The 27,809-nt window shown below is 38.4% G+C and overlaps 1 protein-coding gene across 2 annotated transcripts in view; it reads right to left on the bottom strand.

The window, feature by feature from the left end:
• Window positions 1-24,552, bottom strand: part of ROBO2 (roundabout guidance receptor 2) — a 1,076,913-nt gene extending 1,052,361 nt beyond the window's left edge. Inside the window, exons 1-3 of one of the 2 annotated variants that reach the window (XM_057404327.1) lie at window positions 24,442-24,533; window positions 14,158-14,310; window positions 10,932-11,048 (exon numbers count right to left, since the gene is read on the bottom strand). In XM_057404327.1, the coding sequence (XP_057260310.1) occupies window positions 10,932-11,034 (103 nt within the window). In that variant the 5' untranslated portion in view covers window positions 11,035-11,048; window positions 14,158-14,310; window positions 24,442-24,533. Of the gene's footprint in view, window positions 1-10,931; window positions 11,049-14,157; window positions 14,311-24,441 lie in introns of both variants that reach the window. The other variant, XM_057404328.1, reaches the window with a different exon arrangement.
• Window positions 24,553-27,809: the final 3,257 nt, after the last annotated feature.

Here is a 27,809-nt window from a genome sequence, read left to right on the forward strand (position 1 = left end):
TTTGTTGCTTCAACTGAGATTAAGGATTGTGAAGTATCTTTCACATAGTATTCTTGAACTTTTAAATTCTGGTGGACAGTGCTAATTATAAGCATTGTTAAAGTTGAAGTCTCACATTTCTCAAAGTTCTCTTGGGAACTTCATGCTACTACAGAGCAAAAAAAAAAAACCCTGCAAGTTTTATACTAGGTGATATACGAGCATTATTATGGAAGACAAATTTCCAATGTGCATTTCAGAAAGAGAACATCCCATGTAAATAGGATTATTCATTCATTTCAAATTAATAAATAATAAATTGTTGTAACAAATCAAACCAGCAGGCAGCAGGAGGAAGTGCTTGGCACATACGTATTCACAGTGTTACAATATACATGATAAAAATACCCCTAGGTTACTTTTCTATAATAAAATTCATAGGAATTATTACAGGTAATGATCAATGCCAGAATTTTTGAAAGAAACACAGATTGCAGATAGAACGTAGAGAACACAGCATACTTTAGACTTCAATTGCACAATAGAGTATTTCCTAGCAGCAAAATAAGTTTTAATTCTTCTCAGTAAGCTTTTCTTTCTAACTTACGTAGTTGAAAGACATATGTCTGATACTATCTGCTTGAACTTTAGCAATAAAATAATAATGTAGTAGATGCTATTTATTCCTACTTTTAACATACACTGAGGAAATTGAAAACATTTACTGTCATGGTAATAGATTTAAACAGACGAGAAATAATCTGTATTTTCTACTAGATATTAGGGTAATGGAAACAACACTCTTACTCATGTATTTTTAATGATATGACCCTACAACTGTGAAGCATAATCACAAAGCAGTGAAACATCATTTAACAAGCTGAAACAGCTGTGACTTATTCTACCCAATCCAGAAATAAGCTGTCAAAGTTAAATTGTTATGTAATTAATTGTGCATTTGCTGGCAATTTTTAAACTGTGAATGAAAGACTGTAGTGAAATTGCAAATCATTGAGTACTTTCATGTAATACATTTGAGATAATCCTTTGAAGAGCACTTTCACTGAGCAGAGTGTTAATGAGAAGCTCCCTACTTTAATAAAATGTCACCAAATAAGTGTAACCAAACAATACTATTTTCTTTAAAAATATAGATAGATATATATAGATATATATATATATATATCTTAGCCATCATTGGATAGATTCCATAACTGGTATTGAGATACAAAAAGATTCAAGAACTTCAAGAAATAATTCACCTCCAAAGAGAGCACTGAAATGGTCTAAGGACAAATTTCTGCTAACTTATTTACATGCAAGATTCTGCATAGGACACCCTGCCTTTATATTGCTACATGCCTGCAGTTAAATAGTCTTTAGCTTATCGATTTTATTCAAAACAGAGCTAGAATGACTACTGATGGATGACCTTTCAATCTTGTTTCACTTCTCATGCTAAGGATGTCTTCTTGCCAATTCTCCTCCCTCTCCCTGCCTATTATGTATCTTAGCACAATTAATTTGTTACTGATCATTACTTATGCAGATACACTTTGACAGTTTTCCCAGATTTTTTTTCTTTTGGAAGTTGAGATTATTTTTCCAGCTACCAATAGTCAAGACACCTCTTGAAGCACTTTTGCTGGCTTTTTTCAGCCAAAGTTTGCATTCCAAAGCCTTTGCTGGGCTGTATTCCTCCTGCAGAAGTGAGGATCTAAACACAGAGAAGCAAGTGACAAAAGGGAAAAATTCATATCCAAGTGTCACCCAGTCAGCATAGGAGCTGCCAGTGTGAAAATAGGTAAATGCTGAACTTGTAGCAAAGTAGCTGTTGATGCTGGAACTCAGCCTTGGTATTTTCACTCTAATAAAGCTTTCACAGAACTTTGAGTTCTGTTAAAAAGAGGCTAAAAATTACTTTGTTGTTGGGTCTGCTTGGGCTTTTCTTCCCTCCCCCCCTAGCTGGAAGAAGTGAACCCCAAACAGCAGCTGAAAGGTAAAAGAAACCTTGCTCAAAAACAAATCCATTTCAGCTACTCAACATAATAAACAAGCTTGTTTGACCTGTGAGCTTCTTGACAGAATAGCCTTTTAGATATTCGTTTCAACTCACCAGGACCTGAGAGTTTATGGGTATGGCAGCTTTTTAAAATAAAGTATATACAAAAAGGACAAAGACAGATAACTGAATCCTGAAATGCTTTACTATGGAACATAAATAAAAACACAAGCTATATCTTGGTAAATATACATTAGGACACTTAGTACTTGTACAGGTTCCAGGATTAAGTGTTTTTTTACTACATGCATTGTATCTTTCCCTTTACTGCCAATTTTTATTATTTTTTATGAAGCTTACTACCACAGTGACTGCCAAGAACATTTCTGAAACCTCAGACATTCTGATAAAACATCAACACCATATTTCCAAAAATGAAAGCTTTACTTAAAATATCAACTGAAACCTTTTCCTTAATTGTATCAAGTGATGACTTTACTCATATCCTGCTTTCTAGTAAGTAAATTTACCTTTTGTAAAGGAGTACAGAAATTGGTTTTTGTTTTAGTGCTATGATAATAGGGTCATTTTTAATTCTCGCATAACAGGGGGGCAAGTTCTGGCCCACCTAATGCAGCAGGCGTCACAGCAGCACCAAGAGTTATCTGCATCACCAAAGCTTGTTTCCAGACAATGACATCACAGGTTCTTAGTTACACATCCATTCATTAGAAAGTTCTCATTATTCAAAACTCAACCTCCCTGGAAATTAATTCCCAAGGGTTTAAACTGCTACAGATTGCAAAAACTGAACCTTTCACGTAAAAACATACCAGCCAACCACCCCACACAAACCGCACACCTGCTCTCAGAAGCATTCTTCCTATGTAGCATAACTAATCTTTTTGTTTCATGTTCAAAAATTTTCTAGATCTTCAATTGTATTAGACCATTAATTCAAGAGTTTAAGTGCGATTGTCTTAGTTTCTCTTTTTATATAAGAAAAATGGAATGTCTAGTTTTACAACACAAGTACTACTAAGAAGGTAAAACTACACCATGTAACTGCTCTCCTTTATCTCTCCTGTGCACGTCTCATCAATCTTTGGTTTGGTAACCTGTGAGAACTGAAGACCAACAGAATGCCTGCATGCTTTGTATATGGAAAATGAGACCTTTTATTCTATAGGTATTGTGTTCATCTCCTACATCATGTATACCTTCCTATATACTGCTGCCCAATATGGAATGATTCATTTCTTTGCCCCCACAAAAGCATTTCAGGGAAAGCAGGTTTTTCACCCCTCAAAGATGCAGACTAGCAATCCTGGCAAAAACAGTTACAGAAAATGCAGCCACCAGAAAAGGCAGATACTTTTGGGGCTGTAAAATAGTCACGAAAATAACCTTAGCCATATTTATGCAACATTCATAAGGAAAACCTAAGTTTAAGTTTAGATAGATCGCACAGTTTTCATTAGAGATTAAGCCCTTTTATTACTATCATAAAACCATTATGGTTTTGTCACTTCAGTAATAAGAACCCTTTTGTCCTCAGCTACTATATTAGCACCTGCTAGTTTCATAAACTGTTACCACAGATTTTCTACTTCCTCATTAATAGGCAGTCTGCTCAAGCTATCTCCTCCTGTACTTAATGCTAAAAGTATTCTTACATTCTGCTATATGATTTCTGAAAATCACATTGTAGTGGACCTTTTAATGCCGTGTTACGTTTCACTGTGTATTGTTTAGCTTATCTTGAGCCTCTCTGAAGTAAGTGTGACATGAAATATTTTCTGATTATAGGCCACAAAGTGGAATGCCTGCATGCTTAATATCTTATACTTTTTGTGGAAGTCAATGAAGATTCATCCCAAAGAAAAACACAATATTTATAGATTGCATTAACTTCGCACACTGTCTTTGCCTACAAGGAGGACTTTCGACAAATAGAACTATAATTGATTGAAAGCAAAGCATGCTTTCTGATCAAATTTACATTCCACAGCTCATGTAGGAGTTCAGCTGCATTCCAAAAACGTTATGTGCAACTGCCTTTTTTTAATACTGTGATTAAATCAAAGCAGGCAGCAAACATTTCACTTTGCAATTACCCAATACCTGAGGAAGGAACACACCTAAGGAAAGAATACCTTAAGGAAACACTAGTGGTTTCTTCTTCCATCAAGAGCTTCTGCAAAGGGTGTTGCTTGAACAAATGAAGACAAACAGAGCTCTTTTCAAAACTGTAACACACTGTTGGTTAACAGTCATGTTTAATATAGAGGCCACTTGCCAATTTTAAAGTGGCTAAGATTAACTATTCCATTAAAAACAAAACAAATCCTCCTTTCAAAATACAGTGCTGTTATCCATTAGCAAAGCTGTATAATGTGCAAGAGATAAAGGTTAAGTACTAAATCATGTCCAATTGCTTTAGAAAGCTACTGGTACTTCGATTGGGTAAAGGTACATGCTGATAGTGTATTTTTACACATATTTTGAAAACTTTACTGTGAGATAGGCAGCAGTCGTTTGTATTAGGCTGAAGCTTCTTTCGTTAAGGCTAAGTTAACATGCCCTCCCTGCCCAATACAGATTGCTGAACCAGAAATAAAGCATCGCTTTGCAGTTCAAGAATCTTTTCTTTTGTACTGACGTGTACAAACCACCTTTCCCTTCCACCTATAAAAAGTAACATCAAATTTGCAGAGGCGGAAGTGAGAACATGAGGTTTAGGCGTATCATTCACACACATGCCTACTGTTCTTTCCAGCATGGTACATCTTGGTCTCGAGAACAAAGGCTTTGGGCTTGTTGTTTATACAGAAATCACTCAAATGTCTCTAAATGCCTCTACACATCTATGATGAGGATACAGAAGACACGTTTAGCCCCATCATCACCAAGTTACTTCATCACTACCTCAATGTACTACAAGTGCAATGTACCACAACATTCCTGGAGAGCTCTGGTTGTCCTATCCCAACTATTCTTACTGCACCACCTGAATATATAACAGGCAGTACTGCACAAGCAAAGATTGCTAAAACTTTGTCATCTGGGTTTAATCTAAATTTGGATCAAAGAGCAGTCTATCAGAGACTCAATGCAGAATCCGAAATGAGTGCTCACCAGCTCTCTGCAATCAGATGCTTCACAGGAGAGCAATACAAATTATTTTGCTGGAATGAGCTTCGGTTTCATTTGCAGGTATGAACTGATTACTTTAAAACAACTTAATGCATTCTAAACCATACCCCAATAATCACTGGAGAGACTTTATATATTTCATTGGTACCAATCTACCTAAAAAGGTATGAATTTTAGGTGGTTATTTCCTTTAAATGAAAGTTTTACAATATATTTGAGTTTGGGGTGTGAGCTAGGAACTATACTGTGATTCAGAAATAGGTACAGGAACTCTTGCAGGAAATACACCTTTCCCTAATTCTACCTCAAATATTTCTTTCCAGAAAATACTTTTTTCCAGCATAAGTAACAAGGAACACAGTGTTATGACTCCCATTTTGTTGGGGCTTTTGAGCGCAGTGACTTGCCTCTCATTTTTTTGCGGTAATCCCTGTAATACCAGATTAACCACATGAAACATACCCTACTACATGTACTCTCCAAAATACAATAGATTTCTAATACACATATTACATATGCATGGAAGGCATGTTCTAATATGTCTGCAGTTACACATATGACTTTTAAGGAGCAATTGCAACTTTCCTCATTTACATTGCTAGCCAAAAGGAGAAGTTTAATATTTCAGAGCACCATAGTGACTCAAACATGGAACAACAATTCAATTTGACCTGGTCCAAGAAGCCTGCAAGCCTATTCAGTCTTTTTTTGCCCCTTCCTCTTTTACCCCAATACCTAAAGGTGTTTATACTGTATTTGTTGCTTCTAATGAGAGGAATTTAAGCTACCCAGAAGTTCAAGGGTAACTGCAACAGAGCTTTTGTTTTCCTTCTCCTGCATGACCGCAGTAGGGCATTGCCTTCTCACTGCGCTACTAGGGAAGGATAAGCAGACCAGCTCTAGGGATAGCTGCTCTTCCCACATGCCAGATGCAATCTACTGCTACTATAGCCCTGCTGATAGTGGAAATTGCATCACGCTTTTCTTATCAGCAAATTCTGGCTTGGATTTCACATGGGACACACACAAACACACAGGTGTATTTTGAGGAAATGTGGAATATCAAAAGGTCTCCTAGAAACAATTGAGGTGCGATAAACCTGTCAAGGGAAGATGGTGAGCAATGTTAAGCATAAAGTCACCCAGCAGCCAATGCTCTAATTCACTAATCTGATGACCTTCCTGTAAATTGCAAAAACTCCTTTGATACATTTGCTTCTTCAAGAAACATAAAAGATAACTTTCTCCAGACAGTTACTTGGCAAAGATTTTACTGGAATCAGGAGCTTTGCTGTTGCTGGGCGTCACATTCTACTACTGGTTTGCTAGAAATCATATAATTTTGCATATAATTTATACTGGTTTTAAACAGCAATTATTCTGTAGATAAACATTTCCTATAATCACAGAAAAAGATCAGGGGACCTCTGAAGGCACATGGATCCAACCTCCTGCTCAAAGCTGGGCAAATTCCAATTTAGATTAGGTTGCCCAGGGAGCTGTCCTATCAAGTCCTGAACATCTCCAAGGACAGTGATTCTTGAACCTCTCTGGGTAATGCAGGTCACGCTTCACCATACACACAGAATAATCCTCTCCTTATCTCAGACTGCGATTTTCGTTGCTGCACGTGACCATTGCTGCTGCGCATCTTTGATTTTGGTGCTTTTGAGCTGCACTCACCACTTAAGCCAACATGGCTATTACATTGCATTAGATCTACATTATACACTTTGAAAAGCATTTATAGATTAACCTGTGGCTTTGCAGATTTTTGCCATGGCACCACAACACCCACTTATGGCATGAGGATTTGCCAAGTTGTGAAACTGGAACCAGCTCTGAGACTCTCACTTTCTGTGTAAAGATTTGACTCTGGTGGTTTAGGTGATCTCTTTAAGCCACAATCACTAGTCATTTATAAAAATCAGTGTTGTGTAACTGTATACACACACTCCATATATATAAAACATTTCTTTCCTTACTATGTCAGACAAGCGAACAGCTGAGCAAGACCTAAGCTACTTACACAGAGTTGCTTTAGCTCACAGTATGCTTAGTGGTTAGAAATAGATTTCAAAGCTTAGTCTTTCAACTGCTAAAAAGATTTGTCAGAATATTTCGGCATTCTATCCACAGTCAAAACAAGTTACTATGGGTAGGTTTGTGAAGAAATCCCAGGTATCCTATGTCTTCCTGCCTTCCCACAAGCCACAGTAATCTCAGGATTTCAGGACTGAGAAAAGATATTGTTATACGTTGGTTTTGGAGCACATTTTTGGACACACTGGGTTGCTTTTTTCCAACAACACAGACTAAAAAAAGGGGACATGAGGTAACTTGAATGCTTGTTTTCAGCTATAAGCATCGACCTCATGATTCTCTGAGGTCCAGCAAAGACTCCCTTTTACTGTTCCTGAAGGTGTATTGATCTATACTCCTGTATATTCCAAGTTAGTTGCAATGCTGGCTAAGCATAGCCTACTTTATTATTGTTTAAAGTCATCAAATGCAAGAAGAACACACAAGTATCCCATACTACAACTGCAAAACAATTCAAAAGTTCATATGATTTTCTCTTAATAGGCCTGTGTTGGGAGAAAAAAGTTCCTGCAGGCAGGGGTCAGAGCTCAAGCCAGCAACACCCACTGCTTTCTAGCACATTCAGTTTGAGTTCTGAATCCTCTTGGCTGTAGCACATTGCACAGCCTTTCTGCTTGATCATTAAAGAGAGCAACCTGTCACACTGTATGCTGACAACTCTGGGAAAAAAAAAAAGATTTGAAGGGTCTTCTTCTGCAGGAAGCATGCATCCAAGAACACCAGCATTACTAGTGAGCTCTTCAGAGAGCAGATACACTTTTATCCAGCACCTCGAGAGTTTCAAAGAGAACACCTGCTTACTCTATACAGCAATGAAATTCCATGTATCTTGAAACGTCCACTCCTTTTGTAAGTCTGACAATTAATAGATACCAGGACTCCTTAGTCATATTCTGTCTTAAATATCATTAACACTGTTAGAGGATATCACAGAACAATATATGACTGATCACTGTTCAAGTTTCTTAGAGATATCATATACTTGGAAGTCTTAAGTTCACCAAGAAACAAGCATAACTGATTCAAAACATTCTTCAGAGTACTTGCTGCTCAATGTTAAAGAGATATAAAATCTTTTTCAAAAGTTACTTATAAGTACAAAATATAGGCCAGGGTTGTTCTGAAGATAGAAGAGTTGAACCCACAATACTTGGGTAAAGAGAAGCAGAATGGGTACAAAACTAAAAATTACACATTTAACCAATGTGCAAGAGCTCAGAATAAAACAAGGCATGATTTCTTCCATACTCCAGCCTTCACTTGACTCTTACTCTGGGTAGACTGAAGTAGCTAATGGTAAGCAACACACAAACAGAACAAGATGCAGTGCCACGGATCTCAAAAGACAGAATGGTTTGGGTTAATGTGTAAAAAGAGACAGATAGGAATAGCTGTTGAAAAACAAAGGGATTTTAATTTGAGTTTACTATTCTGATGGGAAATGGAACAAATGTTGGTTTCTTTCTAACTTCCATAGCAACCCACTCACACTGAAGTTATGTGACTCAGAAGCTGTTTTCTTTAAATGCAGCCATATGGCTTTTAAACCCTTTTGGTTCGACGCCCAGACACAGAATAATTATTTCTATCATTTTATTGTCCTGATAGACTCTGAATACTCAAACTTTAAATTTTACTCAGACTACTTGAGTTCTCCTTTACATTTCTCAGGTTCCTCCATGTCATACCCAAAGGGCTTTGATTTTTACTTTTATAGAAAAAGATATAAAAATCCACAGCAAAATTAGGATGTATCTGGCAACTTAAGGAGATTTCACATTTTCCAAATACCCTGTGTATATAATTATACCAAGAAAATATTTGTTATTTGGTTTTAATTTACTGCTTCATTGTCAGAGGATTAAAAATTCATATTTTGCAAATGAAGGTGTAAGCAGTCATCAGTAGTTGCAATAACTAGGTATGCTCAAAAGTCTACACTAAATTTCCATCAGAGTACAAAGTCTATCAAGACTGAGACACAGCCAACTTTATTACACTAGGCCTGCTTGAAAGTATTTAATATTCAACAGCTGCATAGGAACCTAGCAAAATTATTTACAATTAGAGCAAAATAGCACAATGGAAGTTCATATTCTTTTTCCAGTAAGAGTTACTGCAAATTTTAGGAAGACATTTTACACTGAAAGAGAATGTAATATTTTGACACACTGTTAAGGTTTCCTTTTTCTAAGTTGTATTTTGGTTATAGAAAACAGAAACATATAGAACTACATGACCAGCTCACAGATGAAGACTGCAATATTCACTTTTCATCAGCCAGAAACTCAAACAGTTTTCAATTAAAAGCATATTTTACAGCAAAAGTATCCTCACATTGTCCACTTTGAAAACAAATTCCTTCAAGTAAGTAACTTGACGAACTTCAAGTTCTTTCCAATACCATTCACCAGCACTTCATAAATCACAAAAATTTAACATACCCATTACATTTCACCACAATACCACAAAACCAAGTCTTCAAATACATAGTTTTTTCCAAGACAAAAATTATATTGCCAAAATGGAAGGTTGGTTTTGGGTTGCTTTTTTTTTCTTTCCTTAAAAAACAACTCACCTTTCCGTACAACAGTTTGTATCATAGAAAACCCCCTCTTCATGTCTGGTGATAGCTGCAAAATATTCATGACCCTTACTCTACACAAGTGCTGTAGGCTGTAAGTTTGGCATTTAATATCTGCAGAAGCAACATTAAGTTTTGCAGAATTGCAGTACACCATTTACATCCAATTTATATACCTACAACTGCACCAAGCAAGAGTAAACTCCATTATCATTCCAACAGCCAAGAACTGCACAGCAGAATGGACCTAGCACAAGCTACATAAGCTAGCCAAGCATCATGCTGGTAGTCATTGACAAGAGTAATACAGAGCAGATAGCCTGTAGCTGGAAAAAGCACAGCATTCTCCCCACTTGAGTAAATCAAGGATGTGGAAATCTCAGCTAACCTGGAACATATATTTCCTGACATAACTCAGAAAGGAATAAGTATCCACTTTCCTTTAACTTCAAAGCCCCAAGGCTGTCACTTAACAGATTTCCCCCAATTTAACACAACAAGCAAACATTTCTTATAGCAAATATATATTAAAAAAATACAATAGCTTGTTATTACCTCATTATCAGCACCTAGGTACAGTCTTCAGATCAGAAATAACGCTTCACTTTTCAAACAAAAAACATAACAAGCTAGACCTTTTTTCCTGTCTGCATTCTCACAGCTGTTATTATGCACCGCCATCAGTGAAGACATGATCACAACATGGAAAATATTTATAGCACCGCAACAAAAGCCATTCTGAATATTGCATGTTTTTTGCAGATATCACAGCAAAGTAATGCAAAGTGTCCATGTCTATAGTCTCTTAAACAGCTACTTCTCCACACCTGGGGAGTCAACAACTACAAAGGGAAATGTATTTCAAGACACACTCCAATCAGAGCACAAGAAAACTGATTCAAGCATCTGGATGATTACATAAGGCATCAAGACACTATCTTTCAAAGAGCATTTGACTTTTCAACTGAAGTACTTCAGATTCTGATATTCTCCTTTCTTGTCAGCGTTTCACACAAGTTCGATGTTTCATAACACACTCTCATTTCTCCAACCAATGCTATGCAATATCAAGCAAATGGAAAACTGCAGTAAAAGATCATCACTTACCTTGTCCCTGTCCACTGATCTGGTGACTCCATAGTGTCAGAATTGCTGCCAATATCCAGTGCATCCGCCCAGTTACTTGCCTGCTTCCTTGTCTTCCAGCCATTGCATTATTGGATACTATATAAAGAAATATTATTGACTGGTTTAGTTTTAACTGTTTGTAAACATGCCCTTAGGTGGAAGAAAACAAAACAAAATCCCCACAAACTTTCTCAGTAAATATGAATTGCTCTACTTTAATAAATACTCAAATGCTTTTTCATTCAGAACCCCCCTGTGTTTGCTCAAGGTTACCTCATAGGCTACTATGAGCTGGAAGTGGCTTTGAAAACATTTTAAATTGTTTTTCATACAGAGGTCCTGACTTTCATAAAGAATTAGGTTCCAATCCAACTAGGCTCAGGAGTCCTGCACAAGCAGCACTTCGTTGAGTCACTTAAGATTTGCTGTAGCACAGAAAAATTCTGAGGCAAAGCGCCTCGGACAACATTTCACTTGATTTTCTTTTTTTAAAGACTGGGTTTTTCACACCATCAGGTTGTGATGATAGTTGCATTTCATTTTGGGCTTTCCTGGACCAGCTACATCTTCCAGTGGTCACAGCTTCTACACCACTGACATATGCTACGTTTAGCTATTTATTACCCACATCCCATCCCCTGTTTTTTAGCACTCTGACTCAGGTCTGCTTCTTCAGATCTGTTTAATCAAACACTGCTTTGTCAGAACTGTACTAATTACATGAGCCAGGCAGGACCTTGGCTGAAAAAAAAAATTAGGTCATAATTTCTAGCCTACATCACAGGCAAATGTCACATAAATTGGTATATGAAAAATTAGGTAACTTGCCCAGTGCATAGAAAATATTGCAACAATTCCTCAAATAGTTTTTAAAAAGATGGTATTGTAAAAACTTTCTGTGTTTTTCACATTATAAACTTCTGTGAAATCATTAACAGTTACAGGAATTTAAAACAAAATATTAAAACTCCCACCAAACAGGAAATAATAGCAACAGAAGGGAATGTTTATATATTGGCTAACTAAACATACTTTTAATACTGCTATTGTAGTACGTTTCACTAAAAAAAACACCAACAGAAAAGTATTTTATAAACCTATGCATGCAGAACCCATCCATAACAAAACATTCAACTGAAGTTATACTCAGTAATCCCCACTCCTCAATTCTGACCTATAATCTCTGATAAATAAATATCTCTGCTTTAAGCAATTAAAAAACCCACAGGATTATTTATGTAATAAAAATCTGTGCAACAAAAACCTACACAGTCTGTCATGGAGAAGAATACTACACTTCATTTTCCACCTTTCCCACCTACCCCTACATACAGAGGGAAGGCAGGCCATGGGAACTACACGAGTTTTCTTGCTTGCTTGGTTGGAGGGGGTGAGGGTTAATTTTTCTTGTTTGCTGTAACACTCTTCACTCTTTCATTTAATCAGTGCTCTAACCACTGGCCCAGATCACCAAGTATGTTCCTACGTACTTCATGTAGCCGTTCAGAACGAAAGCTGCCTTTTGCTTCAAAGCTGGTAATGGTAATTAGCCTTTTTGCACAGAAAAGCTCCCCAGCATAGCAAACACCTTGACTTTCTCATTCAGAGTTTGTTTCAGGCTCCACTAGAACAGTTGTTATTTCAGCAAAACGGTGCCCTCCCCAGCCAGCACTCTGCACTTCCTCCCCATCGTCCCCTCTCAGGAAGGCATATGGAGCGAGGAGAAGAAGGGATGCAACAATGCTGTGTTTGCTTTGCCTGGCCTTTTTTGGGCTGTTTAACCCCAAGAGAAAAGGAAAAGCAAATGACTGAAAATGGTAAAAGAAAAGAAGTGTAGAACAATGAATAAGCACCCTAAAAATAAATATATTTTACCCCCACAAGGTCAAATAAAAAACAGTGTCTTGGAAAAGAGAGATGTTGTTTCATGAATATTCTTTCCTCAAACTAGCAGACACATTTTTGATTCTCAGTGTAAGCAAACAGATGGTATTAGATTAGTTATTTACCTACTTTACTATTAATTAAAATCTCCAAGATAATTCTTGTTTTTACTGCGTCTACAGAAAGCTAGAGCTCCATAAAAATCTGGCATTTGTATCTACAGCCCTGCTAGTTGCAATATAAATACATAACTAAGAAAGCATTCAGATGCCTTATCTGAAGCCCACAAGGAAACATCTAACTTTTAAGAGGGCGTTTTTGCTTGAATGTTCCTGATTTGCAAACAGAAAGATGACCTTAAGTTTCCTCCTAGTAAGATGTCTGTCAACATACATAGCAGTCAAAATAGAACAGAAGCAGCAAGAACTGTGAACTCTGATTTTGGATACGAAAAACATTTTCTTCACACTGCAGCAACCACTCCTGGAAGATGAACAAAGAGCAAGGCAAAGGGGACTGCAGGGGGTAGCATGGAGTTGCCCATTTCACAACAACACAGGACTGCAAAGAGAGTGGGGGAATCTAAGCCTGACAGATACCGTTCCTGTCATATTTCTGGTCTTCTAGAGACTATTTGTAAAGGAAAAGAAGCAAAGAAAAGCCACTGCCACATACACAACTGAAAGTTCAAACTAGAGCTTCCATTTGTCAAGGAAAATGCAACAAGAGGTTATCATGATAGAAGCAGAAAATTGACACAGAACCCAAAACATAAAATCTCTTCACAATCCTGAGCCTCACATACCACACAATAGGTGCAGGGAAAGAGGTTTATCTCACACAGACACATTTCTTAATTAAAGAACAATTGTTCTGAGAGGCTACACTGCTGTAAAAAAGCTCAACTGCCAAGCCTGTAACAACCTTTCTATCATTTAGGTTTACACACCAATGTTGCTTCAGACCTTTCAACACAGGAATAAAATGACCAGGGAAAGACTTACATCATAAGTATACTGAATTAACAGGAACAGCAAGTGCAATAGCTCAGGAGATAGAGGGTATCTACAGCTATCTTGTGAAACAAGAACAAAATACATTACAAAAAATATATTTCAAAAACATACTTAAATTTTTGTCGTTGCAAGACTTACTGAAGGAAAGCCGAGAGAGATACAAATCATCCTCCAAGAGACAAAATTCTCATTAATCAATAGCTCTCTAAGGAAAAACTATTTGTATTTCCCCCCCCAAGCCTGCTAGAAGAGGAAAACTATCAGAGAAGAAAGAACACCAAACTAACAAAGATATAAATTCTTACCTATAGTCTCCTTCTTCTAAATCAACCATTCTCCCTTCATTAGTGGAGTGAAAAGGACCACCAAACCCCACACCATTTAGTCTCCCCAGTCAGGGCTCAGCTGAATTAACAAGCTCCTCTATGTATCTTAATGCAGCTGTGCTTGCACATGTCCTGCACCAAAAAAATACAGAGAAAAATAATCAAAACAATTAATTGCCACTACGTATTTTACTCTTACTTCACTCATACATTAAAAAAATATTCATTTATTTACCCCCCCCTCCCCAAACTTATGCATTTAACAATACCCTACCTGAGTACAACAGCTACAAGAACTACACTCACCAGCTTCACAAGCCAAGAGAAAATGGCAATGGGAACTTCTTCCCATTTGTTGACAATTAACTGCAACTAATTTAGAGTGAACCAGGTGCAGTGAGCTGGCAGGAAATCAGCTAACATGGATAAATCTGTCACATAAAGGGTTGTAACAAAGTTTGAAGTTTGTTTGAGATGAGAGTTTTGCTGAAGTAATGTTGGCATGAAAAGCTAGGAGGCTTTCAGTTGCATTACCAGAGATTTGTTGTTATCTCAGTGGCATGATCCATTAAAATCCATAGGCTGTGCAGAATTCGATTTGGGGGTGGCAGTGACTTGCATCTATTTTGTTTTCCTTCTGTTACTGCTTGGATTATTTGATATGCTTTTGTCATGTCTGAATCACTGAGAATACCAACTATGTAAACTTAAAGTACCCTTTTTAAGTATATTTATAATTTCTTTACAAAGTTACAATCTTTTAAAACAATATGCAAATACAGTCTTAGTAAATATTTGATAAATGGCAAGCAAAAATATGCTAGCTTTCTGGTAAATCTTGTCACTACTGCCTCTTAACAGTGAAAGTTACTGTTGTAAATGAAGTAGAATTTAGTCACTTAACTCTGTATTTAAAGGACAGTTTTCCTTTCCATAAAGCATCAATGAAACACCTGGTATAGATAATTAAAAGGGATAAATGGCTTCTCCAGCTACTGTTAATACAAACAGATTAACTCTATATACCTATTGCTCATGCATTAGAAAGATATATATTTATTTACAAAAAACACTGAAATAATCATTGCATCTTCTTGCTATCACTCTGTGGCTCCCACTATAGCTTATGTGGCTATAAAGTTATTCTTTGAAAAGTCATCTTCAGAAAAATCTTAAGTCGGATCAAGTGAGGCAAGTTGCTACACTATGTAGTATAGTAATTCCTAGCTCATGCAGCAGTCTGAAGACTTGCATATATGCATGATGTTGAAACCTTTATTTTGCCCTACTAGAATTCCTTGTGCTTTGGTTTAGAAAGTAATCCCACTCTTTCCTTTCCTTCAAGAATTTGTGTACCTATGAAATCTGAAACTGTGCCTGGTAAAAGGAAGAAAGTCTTAGCAAATATATATCTAAACAAAAAGCTTATATGGTACTCAGCATATTGCTAACTGCTTTCATAAAATAGATTTGAGATAGATGGAACAACACAACAAAAAAAGCCCAACACCATTAACTGTGTTCTCAGTGGTGGTCATTAAGGAGTTGATAGGTCATGTGTCCCATCAACTGGGTCTCTCTGAAATGGAAATCTGATACAAGAGTTTTAGCAGGTATGCGAAACACTTGGAGATACATAACCGAGCAAAAATAAAAGGAAAAAAACAAACCTCCAAAACCACAAAGCATCCTGTAAAGTATCTTGAATATCATAATCATTGGACACCACTGATGTCTCAGGAAATGCCAAGGACGGGCTAAACTTTTGCTAATACAGATTGTAAAGTCTAAACTAGATGGGTTTTACTGAGTAAGAATCCACATCCCTGAACCCAGACTGTGATCTGCCTTACATGCACAAAAAACTATGGTACCAGGAGGCCTGTTTATACCCATGTTACTGAAATCAGAACCTGGTCTGATGCATTTAAAATAATTGAGTTTATCACTGATGTCTTACTTTGCCTGTTACAAAGACTCTATTTTTTTACCTCATTTCTGTTAGTGCATTACCAAAGACATTATAAATACAAGACCCCACAGAGGGCCATCTGTGGCACCAGATACTATCTGATGAGGACCTCCCTGCAGTATCAGGATTGTTTATGCAGTGTAATGAACAGTAATGATAAGACTTTTCCTATTTAAACTCAGAAGCAATATGAGAGCAGTGTAACAATATCCATACCACACCAGAGGTTTTCAGTGCTGCTTCTGGTAGGCCAGAGCATCACTGCTGGCTGGCAGCCACTGCCTTTGTGCATACAAGGTAAGAAGTCACAAACTCCCATCCAATATCTACAAGAGCCCCAGTAGAGGAAAATAGAACACATAATGTGATATTTCTGTCTGTATGGAAACAGCTGTGGCTCAAGTTAGATATCGGAAAGGGTTCACAAGCCCTACCTTGCAGGCATACCTTGCCATGGCATGTGAGGGAAAGTCACCTTCCTCCCTTCCTGCAAAAGTGGGCTTGGAGTATACAGGAGACAGCAGAGCATGCCAGAGCTTTCTCCCCCTTCCTAACCATACAAGAGGTCCATGAACATGAGGGAATTCTTAGTTTTGAATGTCTGGGAAGGATGCAGCAACCCTTCCCACCAACACTAGGCTCGTAATTTAGGAGGCAAGTCTTCCTATGCCTGCTCCATAGCCAGTGAAGAGAAAGAGGATGTCCTGGGAGGGCACTGGAAAGCACCAAAATTAGACTCCAGCTGAGATTTGCTGCAGAGTGTCCTCATCTGGCTACTGGAGGAGGTCAGAAAGCTTGCTCCCAGCTGAAGTATAAAATAGGCTAACACGCATAGTCATGCTCATAACAGACACCTCTTCCACTCCAGCTCTCCACTGAAGCACATTCCCTCGTCTGTTCTTAGAACACAGCTTCTCACACCAGAATATGTGCCTCTGTGTCCTGAGGACTTCTTAAGTTCAGCTTGCCAGCCAGAAACTTATGTGGTGCAATTACAAACTTTCCAAAACATTTAGTAAGAGTGATTCAGAACATCAACTAGCAATTATTGATTATTCAGTAATGTACTAAATCATTAATTCTCTAACTTATAATCAGGTTTGCTTTCAGAACCTTTCTAAATTTAAGTAACTATTGATTCTCCCATGTTTTTTGATTAAATTTTAAAGTGAACAATGTAAGAGTTGTAATATTTTTAAAATGGAATTTTTTTTAACATCAGATTAATGCTATAAAGAAAACAACACGTGTAGCGCTAAAAGAAATAAAAGTTACCTACAGGCATAATGTAACTGCGAATTAATGGTACCTGAATGAAGGCAAATTTGTTTTCACCTAGGTATTTAGCCTTTAAAAAGATAGATTCTTCTGTTCTTTTGTGTATTGAAACTTATCAGTTTCACTGTTATGAAACACTATGGACCTTCATGGCAATTTCATTGAGACTGGAAAGGGCTTTTTTCCAAAATATTTCTTTGCAGTAGAAAGTTTAATTATCGGATGACTTTGGCTTTTAACTTTTTTCTTACTGTTGTTCAGATGCTAGTATCGCATATAAGAACTGGCCGTATCACTATACGGAGGATAGCTGTGGAACCTATAACACATGGTTCAAAGCAGTTGTGTTGCCACTCACCACTCAGAAATGTTTTATTTCACACATGAGCAAACAAAGATCAATTTTTGTTTGTCTTTTGGAGTTGCTGCCTTCAATCCTCTCACAAAACACTGGGAAAATACAGTCTCAGAAGCCAAGATTCCTAGGCAAGGCATTTATCCTTAAACCAATGCTTTAGAAAATAAAGAAAGAATCAAAGATCTCACAAAAAAAAAAAAACAAAAACCACCACTTAAATCAGGTATGTTCCTCTTGCAAGAAAATGAAATTCAGCTTGGTGAAACGTGAACTGACTTCATTCCCTTTATTTTTTAAACCCAACCAAAAAAAAAGTTAATCTTTCAAATGTATGTATCTCACATGTAATACAATATCAACAGGCTTTGAGTAAGTTTGAAACAGCCAACTACACCAAACTTGCATAAGTCTTGCTTCCAACCCTATTTATAGTCCTCAATCTCCAAGTTCAACACACATTCCTCCATACAGTCTCTTACAGGTTATGGTTCAAAATGCATCAGTGATTGATCTCACCTAGGGATCTCATCTGTGGTCTGTCTCACTAGCTGTCTACACCAGGGATAGACAGATGTTGCTCATCTGCAGACTGGATTGCACTAATGGGAAGGGGCTGTGATATCACGGTCTTAGCAATGAAACGCTGATTCTTTTAAGGACTCCAGGCGCGTACAATGGGTAGCTCATAGGTCTTCTAGCAAGGCTCTGGCAGCTGGCTTTTCAGGGGCATTGAAAGCAAGTATTGCTATGCTGCCAATGTATAAGGTAATCCACCTTCTTACTACACCTTCCATATGTATACCACTTCATGCAGCTTATTCTAGGGATAAATATACCAGACTGGTCACAAAAAGAGCAAGTTTTCCAGCTACCATCAGCAGCACCTGATACAGTTTGAATTGCTGGGGATATAAGAAGGCCCCCAAAGTCACACAGTCCTCCCCATTCTGCACTGGACTGCATTCCAGCTCAGCTCATCCATTACTGTAACAGGAATCATAGAATCATAGTATAGTTAGGGTTGGAAAGGACCTTAAGATCATCTAGTTCCAACCCCCCCGCCATGGGCAGGGACACCTCACACTAAACCATGCCACCCAAGACTTTGTCCAACCTGGCCTTGAATACAGCTATCATTACCTATTACCAGACATCATCCATAATCAGGTAACACCATTTGCCAGCAGGTACTCAAAATGCTGTAAGTATACACCTAGGCATATGTAGTTTCTGCAGCTATATTCACATTTTTCATCAGCTGTAACATACACACACACACACACACAATTTGATTCAGTTTATTCCAAGCATTGTAAGCTTTGCTGAAACCTGATAGTGCATCACTCTTGTAACAATCCTAAGAGTATTATCCACATTGGTTAATACTATGACATTTTAGTCTTTAAATCTTTCGGATTCACAAAAGAGAACAAAACCAAAGAGTAAATAAAACTGTGACCAATAAACCCAAGTTTCCTAATTACAATCATTCATAAAATCTGATTTTGCATTAACAGATCAAAATCAATACAATTGACTTTTGTTCCATAGAAGCATTTGTTTTCGTTTTCTTTACTATCTCATACGCTGAGAAGTAAACTTACAATGCATTAAGAAGTTTCAGGTAACTGGCTCTGTCAATACAGCATGAAGGATGAGGAAAAAGAGAGTAGATGAGTAATATATTTTTCAAAAAGTATTGGATCCCATGAACAAGTTAATGATGTTTGAAAGAGAGAAAATGTGAGGACCAAAAGTTTTCAAGTTGCTGAGTGATAATAATGGTACCATCTACTGCGCATCCATCACACTGAAATTCTTGACACGTATTTTGGACCGTTTTCATGCTTTTTCTTTATGATGATTAATAGTGGCATTGTACCCTCTGAAATAGCAGCCCATCAGGCAGAGAAAAGTGTACTAAATTAAATTCAGATGATAATAATTTTGATCTCAGACATACATGCAGAAAATATTGAAAGGCTAGGGAAAAAAAATAATCCTGTGAGAAATACTAATTTCTAAAACAAGAGTCCACAATGAGCAGAGAAAAAGGAGTAGGGACCAAATCCACTGCTTAAACACAAGCACCTTTCTGAAGAGCCCGTTATTCTGATTTCTTTTCCCCACTCTATATTTATGTTAGAAAGTGGTGAAGTTTAAGATATGTTACACTAGATAATTAAATTTCTGTGAAAAGAAGGAATAAATGGTGACGGGTAACATCTGCCCACCTTTCATGTTTTGGACATGCTGCTACGGTCCGTTTTGTCTCTAATACAAGTCAGAAGTACAGAGGTTGATGTAACTTACATTTGTTTCTTCCTGGGTCCTTAAACATTTTGGCTAAACCATCTCTCTTCACTTTTTTTACTGGAGATAGGAAGCAAATTTGGCCTGGAGACACTCCACTGGTACCTTTTGGTCTGGTGAGACCAGAAGCAGGGCTTTCAAGCCCACTAAGGTGACCCAAACAACATAAAGATGCTTCAGTGTGCTTATGCTGACGCATTTTACCCTGCTACCTAGGAGGATGAATGCAGTTACAAGCTCAACCATCAAGCTCTAACCCTAACTTCATCTCTTCAGATGTGGAATTTAGCAGGGGAATTTTCAGGGTGCACCCTTCATTTTCACTCAACAAGAAAATCCCTACTCCCAGCAGAAGAATAGGCATAATAACTATCTGTGTGAGTGCCATGATGTATGCTTAATGAGTTGAAACCATCTGAAATACCTGTATGTGTCATACACAGATGGGAATGGTAAATTGCTGCTGGAACTTGCTCGGGAACCCATGCAGCCTCTGAGCACAGAAGGAGAACCGTGCTCCACCTTCCCCAGCATTGCAGTACAGCTGCAGAAATCAATTATTCAGCACTCAAAAGACTTGCAAGTCTTAATGGAGAGTGGCTAAGGGACAGGAGATAGCAGTCTGATTTGTGGATCAGCTCAGGTGCATACAAGAAGCACAGTAAAGTCTGAGTAGGTTCAAAGACTGCCACTTTTCCTAACCACCAACATATGAATAAGTAAATTCCAGCTTTGCTATTTGATATGCACAGGATTTCCAAATGTGCCTAAGAGCAAGCTTAGTCCCTGCTGGCTTTTGCTTCTTTTTGTACAGTTGCAAATGTACATGATAACATGGTATAGGACTATTTTGAAAAAAAAATTAATTAGCTGAGAGTTGATCTATTAAATACATTCCACTGAAGAATCACATAGTGTAGTTAAGAGATCTGATCATGACTTAATAACTTATTAGGGTTGTTTATATACTACATATTTTTACTTGATTGCCACTACAAAGGAGCCCTACCATTGTTATTCCTGTAAATCCCCCCAGCCTAACTTAAAATCATCTTGATGGACTTAAAATAAATAAATAATAATCCAGGAGAGAATAATTCTGAAGAACGGGAAAGGTTAAAAATTCACTTAATTTTTTTGAGTGGGAGTACCAGCAGAGGTAGGAACAGTTGGTTAAGTTTTTTCCTGTTACCCTGAGTAGGCAAAACGCAAGTAGTCATAAACCCCAGGGGAATGAGACATTTAATGTTCCACCCATACCAGTAATCATACTTTTATACTTTCAGAGAGTGCATAATTTACCAAAAATGCTTTGAGAGTAGTCTGGCAGGTTTTAATATTTATTGGAATTATCTCTCCAGAGTTTAGCTGTCTGGGCTTCTACTACAAGCAGCATGATAGCTAGTACATTTTAAATCCTCTAGAAATTTTACTAACTAATTTTACTAACTTTCCTATGCATAGCAATGTTGTATCAAGTGATTTAAAAGGCCTGATCTACCAGGGCTAGACACATCTAACTTTGAGGCCAGCACTTGCTGTCTGTGAGCTGAAGAGGTCATTACTCTGACCAAACTTCATGAAAATGCATCACCTTAAACCCATCATTCATCCAGTATTTTTTACCACTAATTCTAGGCTCTAGCTAGTGTATTTCTGTGACAGCAATTTCTTGTTTAAAGGACGAGCAGGGAAGGAAGTGCTTCTGAGTCGTTCGTTTGGATTTGTTGCTGTAGGGCACCCATCTTCTGTTTAAAAATAAAGATAGCACTTTTGGAGGCTGTGGGTTTTGGAAGCTGTCCCAGTGAAGAAAGTAAAGCTACTTTCCACATCATGATTTAAAACAGGTAAGAAAAGGAGAAGAAATTATACACTGAAAATCAAGATTTTATTTAACGTTGTTTTCCCCATAGCCAAGAGCATGTTACCTCCCAGAGGCCCAGCCATGACTCACAGGCAAACCCCATGAAGCTGTGAGATGCCAGGTAGAGCTGATTGTCAAGCAAAGTAGCATATGAAAGAAAAAAAAACAATTCCTGAGCACCAGTACATGTAATGTGGTGTAATAAAAGCAGTACCTCATTTTGACACCTTGACTGAGGATTTTGGGGGGCAAAGACTACCATTAATTTTTCACTTTCACCTAAGTTTAAACTCTGACATCAAGTTCTGCTTTCCCATGTTGCCCAGTAGAGTGACTTCTGCCACAGCTCTAACTGTAGCCAGATTGTTTCTCCTTCATAAAGGCAACTATTATCTTTCCTGCAAAGAGTTTCTTCTCACTCATAGTAAGCTAAATACACAACAGTAGTATATCAGAGTATCTAAATAATGTGACCATGACACTGATATGTGTATGATATTGTTTACCATGATAAACAGGTATTCAGGCTCCAGTGTTCTCCCCACCCCAAAGGTGCAAACTGCTTTCTCCTCACACTACTATTTTATCAGTAGAGACTTCACAAGAAGTCGTTTGTTGATCCTCTTAAATTTCTTGCTGACCCTGTAACAGGTTCTCCACCTTCACCATTTAATGGCAAAACCCTTGATCTGAAGGCACTCCAAAGTGTTTTCAATGAGCTGAACCACGGATAAAGATTTAACCTGATGGCAATTCCCTATGTTCATTAAGATCAGTTATTCCACAGAAAAACCCAGATATTCTAAGGGAATTGATGTCAGATAAACTGTTTCTCCACTGTTCAGATAACTGACAAACCCCAGTTCAAAACATTCTTTAAACAGATGACTCAGCTTCCAGTTCTATAGGCATGTTAAGCAACTTCAATTGCTACTTATGAAAAAGCCAGATGACCTCTCGCAGTTGGGTAACTTAATTTTAGCACAAACAAGACGTAGTCGGCGAGACACAAGTGAAGGTAACAGCACCCACCTAGTGCTTGAACCAGTACAAAAATATACCTCCTACTGAATTTTAAAACATACTTACAAATTCTTTCATCCATAAAGTTATTTCTTTTCCTCATCATTTCTATATGATGGATATAGGATTGGTGGGATTTATTCTGATGTTAGTTTACAACCAGCTTAATTTACGAATTTTGGAATACAGGAATCCTCAGCACAAACATTTTTCTCTCTTGATTTCAGGAGCTCTACTGACATCAGCACAGATATTTTTCCATGCATTCCGGAATTCGTAACTACTCAGAGAAACAGCACACCGGAAGTAATCTGTCAGGGGCATGATCAACACATAGATCAGGAGCAACAAGTAGATCACCTCCTACTTGCATCAGATTTTCCATTTTATTTCATGAAGGATACATGTTATAGGTTCAATCTCAAATAAGTGACCCAGTATCAAGGACTTTAAATAACAAGTCATACCTTTGGCTGGCAGGATATTTTCCCTGATTTACAGGTGGTACTCCGGCTATTCTTGATCCAAGTTTTTAACAAAGTCCTATGTAAGTACCCCTCTTAAGTATTAATGATTCTCTTTATCTATACATATATGTATGCAATTAACATATTTCCTCTTATCCAAAGTTATGAAAACTGCAGGAGAAAGGCTTCCTGCTGTCCTGATTGCAGAGCTTAAGTTTATCATGTTGGGCATTCTTTGGTGTAACGTGCTATCAAAATCATTTGCATTTGTATTACTTCTCCCAAAGCTGACTACAACTATTTTTATTGCCTAACTTTTTCTTACTATTCACATCAAGAAAATCCAATATATTATGCTAGCTCCAAATTATTAAAGGAGGCCAGCGATTTCCAGATTATGTACTTGCACTCTAACATCCTTTATGCGATAAACTGTTTTGTATTTTGCAATCCATCATTTGAAATAAAAAGACTCCGGCATTTTTATGCATTAAAGCGGAGGTTTAAAACAGCAGAACTCCTACACCCTCCCTTCACGACAGCACTTCACCGATTCTTCCTTTAGCTTCGGCACCAGCATTTTGACGGACGCACAGCAAAACCCCAACTGGAAAAAGCACCACGTGCATCGGGATGCGTTGTGCACCGCGGCTCCGCGCACACCACTCTCCACCCCATACCCCCACATCCACCCAGGTAGACCCCGCTCCCCCACCTCCAGCCTCGGGAGAACTTGGGGAAGTTACCTACCCCCGTCGGGAGGTTCCGTCAGGTGAACCCCCGCCGCCGGAGAGGCGCTGCGGGAGCCGGCACCACTGTGCCCGGGGAGGCTGCCCGGAAGGAGGCGGCCGCTCCGTCGACACCCCGGGGCCCCCACTCCTCTCCGCCCCGCCCAACGCCAGCCCCTCCGGGGGCGCCCCGCCACTGCTCTCCCCCCAGCTCTCACCTGGGCACCGGTAGCCCCGAAACGTGGTCCCGGGAGACGTACCCCAAGTTTGTCAGGGAAGGGCAGAGCGTAGATCTCGCTGGATGCAAAGCCCTCAGTCGGTAGTTCGCACGGTCCAGGCGGAGCGAGCGTGTTTGTGCTGTTAAGGGAGGGGGGGAATATGAGAGAAAAAAAAACAGAGGGAGGGGGAGTGTGGAAAGCGCGGGGAAGGCACCCCTTCCGACGGGCTCCGGCGGTGCAATTAGCGCAGCTGAAGGGAGGAGTTAGTTTAATTACAGGCCGCGCTCCCGGGAAATGTGCCCGAGTGGACGCACGACCGGGCGGAGTCGGGAAGTTGCGGCACCCAAGCGGGGAGGAGCGCTTCAGCACCGTGGACAGCGGCGGCTGTCACGGCCCGGGGACAGAGGGGGACCGAGGAGCCCCGCCGCCGAGGGCTGAGGAGCGGGGCCCTACGGCTGGCACATATACCCACACACACTCGGCAAAACAACGCTTCTGGACGGAAATACTCTTGAGTGACGGAAAACCGACTGTGCACCCTATAGGCAAACTATTCCAATAGTAAATTGTTAGCACGCCTTGAAGGCTGTGTGTTGTCTATCCCTGATGGGAAGGTGCCAAGTGGCTTCTGCCAGCCATCACCAGCTGAAAATAGGCATCAGGTCCTGATTGCCTGAAGAATCACTACTATCCTACCAACACACGTAAATTATGTGTTATTGCATGTATTCTGACTGATTAGTGACCCACGACCACTGGCTCAGAAATATTATTAATGCCCTTCTGCAGCTGAGGACATTGGGACAGAGAGATTAAGGAACAATCAAGCCTACATACACAGACCCTTGCATGACTCCAGATGTGAGCATACATAACTTGTGGGATGGTCTTCTTCCTCCATTTATTTCCTTTCTCCTTACTGCTTAGGTGTAAGTGAAATGCCTCAGTGGCACAAAAAGCAATAGCTTGGCCATCACCTCTGGAAGCTTTTATAGACCTCACCCATGCACTGAAATATGATTTGAGGTCCTCCAAATTCAGAAAGTTGTCATTGTGAATGTACACTTTCACAATATAATACCCAAAAACAAAGCAGCATGATTTTGTGAGGAGCAGTCAAAAAGAAACACCTACCCAGAGATAAGTGTTAACAAGTGGGATAAGAATTCACATTTTAGGGTCTGTCAAGCAAAAGGGGAAGAATTCAAATTTTGTACATCTCAGCAAACAAAATTTTCCAGAAACTAAATCATTCTTAGTATCGTGTCCAGAATTCATTAAATATTAAATAAGCATTCCAGGACAAGAAACAAGTTGTGTTTTTTCAGCATTGTAGAATAAGTGTTGCGACAGGAGAAGAGCTAAGTTAATTTGGAAAAGAAAAATAATTTATATATTACAGTGAGAAAGGAAATTTTCATTATTAATAGTTCATATAAAGAGTAAACAAAGGGAATCCACTTCTTGCTGGTTGTTGGAAATAGTTTAGAGATTGGAAAAAACTAAGGGCAGCCTTAGGGAAAGTTCATCAATGATCAAGACAGAGAAGAGGTAGGTAAGGTGAAACTTAAAAGCAGTAGTGATGACTTTTCACTTCATCGGCACTTACATGATCTATTTATGTGCATGGCTTTTCTAAACACATGTATGACAAGTTACAGCTGTGGAAACCCATGTGGAAATGGAGTATGGAAGAGTGGATGGATGTTAATTCTATGAAAAAAAAAAACAAAACCCTCACATTTCTAAATAACTAGTAAACTGTGATAGTTCACCCCCTTTCTACCTAATCTTAAAGGGATTATGATAACTGGACAGCTGAGCAGGTTTATTTAGAGTATATTTATTATATATGTAATTATATATATGCATTTTTATTATTTTTATTATATGCACAATTCCTCAGAGCCTTCCCAAGATTTCTTACCAAGTATGTTCTAAAAAGTCTTTTTCTACTGAGATTCTTTTTAGCCAAGAAATTATACATATATAGACATACATACACACACTTATACACATATGACAAAACCATAATGCCTGGCATTTACAAGATTTTGCAAAACGGAGTAAAACCAAAGGGAAAAGACTTGTAAATCTCAGGATTTGAGAGGTAGGCAGCAACATAAGCTTAGAAAAAGGTTTTCAAAGTAGTAACAAGCTTAAAATCACATCATATGAGTTTTCCCAACAACAGCGTGAAAGCAGGTGTGCCAATTAGGCTCGTCACAGATTGTGCAGTGAAGGCACAGGCCTCTTTACTGAAAGCACCTTGGAGCCTATCCAGTACTGGTACATGACTATGGATATGATTGTGTCAAAATCCAGGCTGCTATGGCTTCAGACTCATAAGTCACCTTGCTATACAGATGGTCTGAGAGATGAAGCATGGAAGAAGAAAACTAAAATGCTAGTGGCAGAAGTCATGAACTGAATGGGACCAACTGCACGAAGCAGTGTATGACATACCCTGCTGTGGCATAGAAGAGCTTCTATCCTTCCCTGTGCTAACCACTAATTCCTAGTCAGTCAGGAGGCTCATTTAGTGACCAGTTTGATATGCTCATTTTACAGGATGACCAAAAACATGCTTTTGGTTAACATTTGGCAGTGCGGGAACAATTGCTCTAATATGGCGTGAGTTCTTGGCAACTATGGTCTCAGTGCAGTTTCCCCAGGAGAAAAATTTTGCTCAGGTACTCAAAAATCAAAGTTAAACAACAGCCAAGCAGTTATACTGAGAAATTGTTGGGGGTTCAATAATGATTATCTTAGATCTGAATTAAAATTACTACATAAACTGCATATTATTTTTAAGTCAAGCTGTATCCTCCACATTTGCTATAGGGTAGACAGGGTCCTTTTATGTTTGACAGTACGCAAGTATGGAACAGCAACAGGAAAAATTTCCCCTCATGGAAGAGCTTATAGTCTAGGAAGGTAAAAGCCTTGGTAAGAATAATGTACTTACTGTGTGGGCAGCCTAAGCTTTATGTGTTCTTAATTATTCATTTCTTTGCTTCTAAGTGCTTGGATTTAAAAATGATGTGATACGTACATGCAGTGTTGATACTCAGATAACTTAATCTTTTTGGTAATGTAACAAGGCATATGATGTAATGTCAATAGACTGCACCTTGTATGCATTACAGAGCTTTTCCATGCCGATGCTTATCCTCCAGTGACAAAGCTAATGATTCCTAATATGTGTACAGGATAAGAATGACACTGCTGTGATAGACACTTAATAAATGGTTAAACAGATTGGTGTGAAAGCCAAGAATAAATAAATCTTGGCTTTGAACTGGTTTTGGGATAATATAAGCAGATGCAAAAATTTGAATGCAAGTAAAACAGGAAAAAATAAAAGAGAAAAACCATGAGGGAGAATGATACCAAAGTAATGCAGCTAT

The sequence above is a fragment of the Pezoporus wallicus genome, unplaced genomic scaffold (assembly GCF_028554395.1).
Source record: "Pezoporus wallicus isolate ANWC-B61680 ecotype Strahan unplaced genomic scaffold, APGP_CSIRO_Pwel_v1 contig_5922, whole genome shotgun sequence".
Taxonomy (NCBI): Eukaryota; Metazoa; Chordata; class Aves; order Psittaciformes; family Psittacidae; genus Pezoporus; species Pezoporus wallicus.